Source organism: Rhincodon typus, chromosome 10 (assembly GCF_021869965.1).
Source record: "Rhincodon typus isolate 14 chromosome 10, sRhiTyp1.1, whole genome shotgun sequence".
Taxonomy (NCBI): domain Eukaryota; kingdom Metazoa; phylum Chordata; class Chondrichthyes; order Orectolobiformes; family Rhincodontidae; genus Rhincodon; species Rhincodon typus.
Genome location: NC_063341.1, coordinates 59625555 through 59635227, shown reverse-complemented (window position 1 = coordinate 59635227; position 9673 = coordinate 59625555). Strand labels below are relative to the sequence as shown.

The window sequence follows — 9673 nt, the reverse complement described above, 5'->3', positions numbered from 1 at the left end:
CATAGGAGCAGAGAGGCTAAAGGGTCTAGGCCCGAAACGTCAGCCTCTCTGCTCCTATGATGCTGCTTGGCCTGCTGTGTTCATCCAGCCCTGCACCTTGTGTGATGAAATACTCCCCACTTTCCTGACTGGGTGCAGCTCCAACAACACTCTAAGCTTGACACCATCCCAGGACACAGCAGCTTGTTTGGCAGCATATTAACAGGTATTCGTTCTCTCCACTGCCAATGTTCCGTACATGCTGCCGCTACCTAAAGATGCGCTGCAGAAGTTGGCCAATTCACCATTTCAAGCTCTCAACCACTTCCATCCAGAAGGACAAGGGCAGCAGATAGATGGGGGGAAAATCTGCAATTTACCCTCCAAGCCGCTCCCCATCCGACTTGGAAAGTTTCACTGTTGCTGGGTCAAAATCCTGGCATGCCCTCTCTAACAGCATTGTGGATCAATCTATAGCACATGGACTGCAGCAGTTCAAGAAATTTACCATCTTCTCAAGTAACCAGGGATAGGCAAAAATGCCGGCCAGCAGTGATGCCCATGTCCCACTCGTGCCTTTTTTTTTAGGAAGAAAATCCTTCTGGAATGTAAGAGCAAGTATAACTTGGATTGTCCCTCCCTTCCCAGCCAGTAGTTACAATCTAGACTTGTGGCAAATGGCCAATTTGAATAGAGCATTCTGGTGTCTGTGCAGAATTCCCCAGAATGATTTTCCTTGTCTTGAAGATGACAAGTAGACACATGGAAAGAAGCCCTAGGACAGTTTCTCTTCTCATTACCATGTACATCTTTCCAATTATCAGATTACAAATTGATGGGATGTGGGTTTGCTGGTTTTTATAATTCTGTGTCTTTCTTCAGATCCAAGGATTGAAGAATATCCACTAATGGTATCGCCCGTCCCTATGACTACTATCCTCTTGTTCTACGTGTATTTTGTACTATCGCTGGGACCCAGACTCATGGCTAGCAAGAAACCCTTTGACCTTAAAAAGATTATGGTTGTCTATAATTTTGCACTGGTGTTTTTCTCGATGTACATAGTATATGAGGTATGTTTACTCTTTATTTGCTTTGTTTAGCTGGAGAGTATTGTTTTTGATTTGTTTGAATTATTGAGGATGGTAGTAGAGCTGTTGAATGTATTCCTTTTTTGAAGTTTTCAGGAACGTTGTATCACAGATGAAATTTATAAGTCTTTACTGTTTCAGTTATTAAAAAAACAAATTTCTTGCAGTTGAACTTTTAACCAGGCAGCAACGTGAAGAATTTGATTTAAATAATGCTTTGACTTCAGTTTAATTTCAACCGATTACGAACTTGCTACTTAGCAGCCTCCTCTCATGGGAACTAGTTCCCAGACCTCAATTCCTAGCTAACCATAATATGGTTTTGATTTCTGACATCTCTTTGTGGATATTGGCAATCTGAATATTTAAATACTTTGATATTACCAGTTAATTCTCAACCTTTTTCTCCTTTATCATCATAATTGTATTACAGAGGGGGAAGTGAACCCCACTGATTGATAGATAAAACTGGAACACCCAGAGAAGCTTGCCTCCCCTCACAATCTGTTAAGGGAAATGTGAAAAGTCGTATAACCTGCCTCTCGCCTCGCCGACTGTTATAAAGGGAGAGGTGAAATAAAATGAACTCCTGACAGTCACTCTCTACAACTAACCAGTAACAATTTATCTAACAGTGAACAAATTAACAGAACTACTAACAAATGGAACAATTCCCCCTTAACTGCTAACTATTCCTGAATAAAACAAAATTGTAATGGTATGCTGTTCCAACAGATACAAGTCCCACTTATATATACCAAATCAAAAGAAAACTTAGTTTCAAAAATACAGCCAGGATGTGTCTCCTGGAATGTTTTTTGCCTTCTCTGCTGTCCTCCATTTTAGGAACTCCTTCCTCTATCGAATTCTTGTCAGGAATATTAGCTAAGAGTGCCATTCTACCTTGTGTAGATGATGCGTACTATGAGATCCTAGATTTCTGTGAGCCAGTGTGTTTTTTTTTTTTTTTTTTTTCCTGCCCTTCAACCCCCCCCCCCCCCCCACCCTTTTCATGGCTGTTTGCTCTCTCGCCAATTTTCAAATGCCCTCCTCTTTTATACCTCGATCTATAAATTTCTTACAGTAGGATTGTTCCGAAGTTGTCAAAACCATCGGATTTGAATATACCCTGGCTTTGGTATTTGGGGCCTGGTTTAAACTAATTGGCTAAATTCAAAAACCTGTTGTCTTGGTAAAAATGCTGTTTTGCGTGCTAACTGCATGGCCTTTTGATTCAATATTCTCAAAATTGAAACTCTTTGCTGCCTGCAGACATGCTTTTTCTAGGCTGGGAGATTGTCCAAAAAAAAAACTATCTTTTAAAGGGACCACCAACACTTCCCTGCCCCCATCATTTTACAAACAAATTCTAACATCCTGCCTTCAATTCACAAGTACACTCTCTTTTTTTCCAATTGAAAGAAGACATCCTTCTATTCTTGACAGGTAGTGCCTGTGAATCACCAATTAAAGTGGAACAGCTCTGGTTCTGAAGTATTGTATCAAGAAATGTCGTCTGGTTACAATTGCAGTCTGTCCAGACTGATCCAGTGTTCAACGTAACATGACAAACTGGAACAGGAGTAGGTTGTATGGCTCTCGAGTCTGCTCCATTCGATTCCATCTTGGTTTCATGTTAATTTTCCTCATTTCCACTCACTCGATTGCTTTTTATAGCTCAAGACTCAAATGGCATCTAGTATATTATGTGACCCAGCTCTGAAGTAGAAAATTCCAAAAACAAATTTCTTTCCGTCTTTAAGTGGGGAACTCCCTTATTCTTAGTTCCAGGTTTTCCCTAATGAGGCACAGTCCTCCCAGTATGGATTCTTCTCAAAGCTTCTTGGATCTTTCTTTCCACAAGATGACCTGGCCATATAAACTTCAATGGCTAAAGGCCCAACCTGATCAGTCTTTGATCCTTAAGGGTAAAAAAGCTACTGTTAAGGCAATCACTAAACTGTCTGCCAAGGGAGACCAAAAACATACATGGCACGGTATGTGTGCTGCAGTTATAGCAAGACTTCCGTTCCCTTTGTGTATAATCCATCTGTCATGCATTGAAGATCAACATTCCCTTTGCCTTTTTTAATTGCTTGCTGTACCTGTGTATTAAGTTTAGGCATCCCTGTATGTGAATCCCAGGACCATCTGTACTGCAACATTCTGTAGTTACCCTCCATTTAAATTTGCTGTCCTTTTCTTGCTGCCTAAGTGGATAAACTCTTAGTTAAATTTTAAAATCCATCTGCCCATGTTTTTACCCACTTGCTTAACCTAGCTGTGTCCCTGATGCAAATTAGCGACTATGCTGTCGGCCTTCCCTTTAGAAGGAATTGTCATTAATTCCAGAAATAAACGGCTGAAGTCCCAGCCCTGATCAGAGTGCCGCTCTGGGTTGCAATAATTATTTGAAAATGACTATTTTTATTCCAATTGTTTTTCTGTTGGCCACTTTTCGGATTCATGCTAATATATTACCCCCAATGCCGTGAGCTGTGTTTTAGTTAAGAAACGCAGTACTTTTAAGAACCCAACTGCTCTACACCTATTGGTTCCCCTAATAGGCTCCCTGCTCGTTGGATTATCAGTGAATCTAAGGTTACTCTGCTTCCATTATGTCAAATGGATAATATTATCTTTGCATTGGTTTTCTACACTTCCTTCCACCTTTTTTTTTTAATAATGGATTCTACCTTGTAAATGTTGTATTGTCCTGTTGGAATACTAATTCTGGTTTTATTTTTTAATGTTTTGCAGTTTTTGATGGCTGGCTGGGCTACAGGATACACATTCCAGTGTGATCCTGTGGATTATTCCAATAGCCCCAGAGCTCTTAGAGTAAGTGCTAGTTTGTTTATTTATTTTATTTTTTGTTTCCACCTGTTCTAATGGACAGTCTGCTGACTTAAATCAAATCACTTTATTTCTCCTTGCTCAACTTTTCTCTCTGGCCTAATTCCTCCTATTTCCACCTCTGTAAGATCACTCTTTGCTTGATTCATCTGTTGACACCTGGTTTTATGCCCTCTTGATCTCCTGAGAAGTGACCATTCTAACCCACTGCTGTCTGCACTCCAAGTTTGTGTAGCAATATAGGTAATGTACAACTATCTGTCACAACTCCCATTCCACTATCCCTGTTGTGCTCAGAGTTACACCGGCTCCTGGTCAAGCAACAACTTCACGAACATTCTCGTGGATAAAATCTTGTTGCTCCTTTTATCGCCAGTCTCTTCCAGCCCTATGATACCTGCACTCCTCAAACTCTGGATTCTTGCATATTTCTGATTTTATTCACTTGGTGATTGGCTGGGCCTTCAGTTGCCGAAGCCCCAATCTCTGATATTTCCCTGCTATTTGACCCCTCCTTTCTACCTCAGTTTCCTTCCTACATTTTTTCAAGAAGCTTCTGAAGCTACTGGTTGTTTGTTTTTTTTTTTTTATTTTTTCTGCTGACTTGATAAAATCTACAAAGTCATCATGGGAGGTTTGCAAAAATGATCCTGGGGATGAAGGGCTTGTCGTATGTTACTCTGGGTCTGTAAGTAATGGTGTTTAGGAGAGGTGGTTGGGGGAAATATCTGATTGAAACTTAGAATACTGAGAGGCCTGCGTAGAGTAAATGTGGAGATGTTTCCTCTAGGAGAGACTAGCACCTTGGGGCTCAGCCTTAGTGGGGGGACAAGCCTTTCAAACCAGGATGAGGAATTTCTTCACCCAGAAGGTGGTTAATGTTTGGAACATGTTGTTGCAGAGGGCTGTGGAGGCCAAATCATTGAGTCTCTTTAAGACAGAGCCCCTTGATTGGTAAGGGGATCTAGGGTTCTGGGGAGAAACATCAACCGTGATCGAATAGCGCTCAATGGGCTGAATGCTTTTTATTCTGCTCCTAACTTTATGGTCTTATGACAGCAAGTTGCTGAGAGGAAAGAAATGCATATTTTAAAAATTATAATTGTAAATTATTGAACTTGAGCACTATCCTGATATATACCAGATGAGTTGGATAAGTGTCTCTTTCGAGAATCTTTCCCTCTGGCTGGTGGGCCTAATTGAGGACTTACCACGCCACCACTCTGCCTCTTCAGCCCATTTTCCTGCTGGGGGCTACTAGACTGCTCTCCAGTTCTCAGAAAAAGCTGAGAGGGTGTTTTTGTTGTTGAAGCGTGCTGTTGGGAGCTCCAGGCTGCTGGAGCGAGAGAGCCTCATTCTGTTTCTGTGCTGTATGACTGACTCTGAGCCACTGCACTACTGTCATCCTGTGCCAATTACTTGGATGCTGTCCTCATGAAATGGTGTACAGGTATTCCATCCACGCTAATTTTGTTTTCCTGATGCCCATATTTGAAAGGTAGTTTTAAAGTGGATGTCATTTTAAAAATGGGATTTTGGGTAGAATGAGGAAGAAATGCTGCCACTCTGGATGATACTTAGCAACTCGGTGGGCATTCTGCCACCTTCAGATTTATGCAGCTTGATTGCATGCTAGCTTTACCACTGAAATCTTTAACTGTATTCTGAGAATACAAAGACTGCATGATAAGGAAGGACCAGATCACAGTTATAGCTGTACGTACTTACTATTTTGACTTAGCTGATTAGATGTACATTAGTGTAAAATAGAAACTATCTAGAATCCAAAAACTTCCATAACTTAGAAAGGTTCATGGTATGGTTCAAGTAAAATTGGCAAGTCATCTTGCTGCTGTGCAAGACTTGTTAGGCCATGTCTGGAGTATTGTGTGTAGTTCTGATCCCCGTGCTGTAGTTTTTGCTAGAGTATCAGAGCTGAAGGCTGACCTGTATATAAGATTGATGCATGGATAGTGTGGAGAGTAGGAATCTTAAACCCCCCCCCCCCCCCCCGGTGTGGAAATGTAAGTGCTAAGGGGTATAGTTTTAAGGTGAGGGCAAAAATTTAAGGGAGATGTGCAAAGGTTTTGTTTAACAAGTTAGGTGCCTGAAATGCACTGCCAGGGGAGGTGGTAGAAGCAGCTACATGAGCAAAGTTTGAGGCGTATAGACTGTGACAGGCAAGGAAGAGGGAGATATGGACCATGTGCATGCAGATGAGATTAGTTCAGCATGGCATTGTGATCAGCACTTCAAGCTTGGCTGAAGGGCCTGTTCCTGTGATGATTGTGTTTGAAAGCTTGACTTATGGCACAGAACTGGCTTATACTGGTAGTTGCTCTAAGCACATTGAAGTGCTGGCCATAAAGGAGCTGGTTTGTTTAGATTAGACACCACATCCTAGGTATTTGTGTATTTTAATACAGGAATTGTTTAAAAATGCTGCGGATTGATCCCACAGCTCCTTGTCAATAACGTAGCTGGTGTATGTTGGGGCTGTTGGCAGTCCACTACTGAATTGTGTATTTGTCACTCTGGGTCAAATCCCTTCTTCACTTCATCTATGAATGTTTAACTTTTGGAGGGCAGTAACTGCGTTGTTCAGTCTCATGTCAGGATGTCATGATTTAATGGCTTATTACTGGAATACTGATAACAAAAAAAACTGCTTGAGGTACTCCTGAAACCAGCAACTTTATGGCATGTCCCATTAGCACTCTCTGGGATGATGGTACTGTGCAGTGACACAAATATTTCTTGGCAAATGTAATTCTTATGCAATGGTGATTTGGCATGTAGACATGGATTGAAATCGTGGCTATAATGATCATTTGTGCTCAGATTAAACTTTGTCTGATCCCTTGGGTGGGTATGTGATTCCGTAGTTTTACTGTTGAAGTGGAACAGAAGTTTTTCATTAGTGTCCTGGCTAATATTTGATCAACATAACCTAAAAATATCAATTATCTAGTGGCAATGGCAGTGGTTGTTCACTATTATTGAACAACTGACTTCTTTCCCTCATTACTATTGTAATGAGCGCCTCATTGGCTATAACAACACACAATAGGAAGCCTTGGTCATTAAAGCATGCAATATAATTGAGAGACTTTATTTTAAACCTGCTCATCCGATGCCTGGAGTAATGTGTTCTCTTAAATAGAGAACTGGATAATTGCTGTGCTCAAAATTCCTCCACACAGCAGATCTTTTGGGGGGTGGGGTGTAAGGAAAGAGGTGTGGTGCTGGTGTCCAGCTGAATTTCCGATGCTTTTAAACACTGGAAATGGGGTGCGGCTTCCTGCCACAGCTGTGAGGGCCGAGAGAGCAGCAGCACTTTACCACAGAACATTTAACCACTGTTGTGGCTCATCAGGTTTTGAGACAAACATGAAATTGTTTGCTGTGTGTGTGTGTGTGTGCGCAAACTTGGTAATAGAGGGATATGCTAACCCTTTCCCTTTTTTGTCTCTCCTCCTCCTTCTCTCTTCTCCCTCCCCCAACTCCCAATGTTGCACACAACTATGGTAAAAGCTGCAGTAAGAACTCTCATTTTTCATTATATATATATGTGCCTTTGCCTCATTTGAGCTGCTGACCCTGAAACCCTCTGATACCATTTGAAGATGTGTCCCCCTCTACGTTGTAAATTAACTCTCCCTAGTGGGCAGACAAGCTGCCGAGAGCAACTGCCCCAGTGGGACCTACTCTTATTCTGCTGCTTAGATTTGGCTCTCTCTGTTTCAGTGAAGCCTTTTTATTTAATTAATTTTGCAACACCCCCCACCCCATTTGTTCTTTCTCCCACCCCATTCTATGCCAGCTTTGTTAATTTATGTCCGTGCTGTTTCCATTCCATTAATTTCAACTCGCTGGGTCAATGCCAGTTTTACTAATTTACTTCCACCAGACACATTCAGTGCCTAATTTAATTAGTTTTAACTCTGAACTGAATAACAGTTGAAACTGACTGATTTTTGAACAATGCCTAGACAATTAACTTAATCATGTGCCTTCCAACAGTTTAATTTTGCCACTTCCAGAAAGTTCTCTTGAAACTTATGCCCTATTACTATTTTACTGATCAATTTTTTTTCTCCTTTATTCATTTGTGGGATGAGGGCATTGCTGGCTAGGCAGCATTTATTGCTCAGAGGGCAGTTCAGAGTTAACCACATTGTTGTGGGTCTGGAGTCGCATGTTGGCCAGACCAGTAAGGATGGCAGTTTTCTTCCCTAAAGGACGTTAGTGAACCAGATGGGTTTTTCCCCAACAATCGATAATGGAGTCATGGGCATCATTGGACTCTTAATTCCAGATATTTTATTGAATTCAAATTCCACCATCTGCTGTGGCGGGATTCGAACCCGTCTGCCCAGAACATTATCTGGGTCTCTGGATTAACAGTCCAGTGATGATACCACTAGGCCATTGCCTCCCCAATGATTGGCCTAATGCTGGCATCTTAGATGCTCAGACATGTTCCCCTATTCAATGAGATTGTGATCTGTGGTTCAGCTGCATGTGCTCACCTTTGCTGCCTATCATTTGTCATTTAAGTTTAATAAAGACTTTCAATTTGACAATCAACTTCATTCATGAAGTACATTGAAAAGCTGAAGTCCCAGCACCAGCTGTGTGGGACACTGGTCCCACCCGGTTCATTGGGAGGCTTGCTCATCGTTAAACAGGATCCATAATCTACCTCCTAGATTACTTCAGTTTTAACTCATCACCTGAGACAGCTTTTTAATAGTGATGTACTGTCTGGCCTGTCTCTCGTGGTTTTAAAATTACAGTTCCACTTTGATCATCAGATCAAAAATGTTTTTAAATTGTGCTTCTGTTGAGTGAGCTTTTTGAGCAGTGATTAGTGCATGTGACAAGTGTGTGGGCTGTAGGTGATTGGGATGTCTTTGTTTGTGTTGTGACTTTGTAAGTGAATTCTGCTGCCCTGTAATACACATTCAGGTAGGATTGTACTTGTTTGTGAGGCAGCTTTTCATTCTGCTAGGCACCACATGAAGAGTAATTATTTTTAACAGGGAAGGGTACCACGCACCGAAACAAAAGTGGATTTTACTTCACAGTTTGGTTGTGTTCTTATTGAATGGCTTACTCCTGACCCTGTTTCTTTGTGATTTTATTTCTTGCTGCCTTTGGCTCTAGTTGTTTAATAGCATTGACCTCTAACTTTCTAGGTTCAATGAAACGAAAGACCATTGGACAGAATTTTTTATTTCCAGATGATGAATGTTATCTAGCATTTAGCTACTCCAGACTTGAAGGACTTTTTAATTTTCTGGCACTGATTATTTTTTCCATGTTCAAACTATCATTAGTATCCTGCCTTTTAATAGTCTGACTGTTTGTTTGAGGACTGATGTAAGCTGGTTCAGGTTCAGTTAACTGCTTTAGGTATGCAAGCTCTGACATTTTTGGTGTCCTCCTTTTTTTTCCCCAGATGGTACGTGTGGCGTGGCTGTTCTTATTTTCAAAATTTGTTGAACTGTTTGATACGGTGAGTATAACTAATTGATCTGATTGAAATGATAACTGTGCCTATTTCAGCCTTGCATTTAATGCTTTGTTACAAATGGGAAGCTGTCTGCTTTAAATGGCAGGGTTATGGATTTGAAAGTTTTCTTTTAGATAACTTATTTCCTCTTTTTTTCCACTCTTGTGGAATATATAATACATACTTTTTTCTATTAATCTTTCTGTAGATATTTTCAGTCTGGAGTTTT

At 41.0% G+C, this 9673-nt stretch overlaps 1 protein-coding gene across 8 annotated transcripts in view; it reads left to right on the top strand.

Moving 5' to 3' along the window:
- LOC109927895 (elongation of very long chain fatty acids protein 1) overlaps positions 1-9673 on the top strand; it is a 68476-nt gene that overhangs the window by 54105 nt on the left and 4698 nt on the right. For 7 of the 8 annotated variants that reach the window (XM_048602213.1, XM_048602211.1, XM_048602214.1 and 4 more), the window contains 3 exons: positions 862-1052; positions 3831-3911; positions 9391-9447. In XM_048602213.1, the coding sequence (XP_048458170.1) occupies positions 862-1052; positions 3831-3911; positions 9391-9447 (329 nt within the window). The remainder of the gene's footprint in view (positions 1-861; positions 1053-3830; positions 3912-9390; positions 9448-9673) is intronic. The other variant, XM_048602217.1, reaches the window with a different exon arrangement.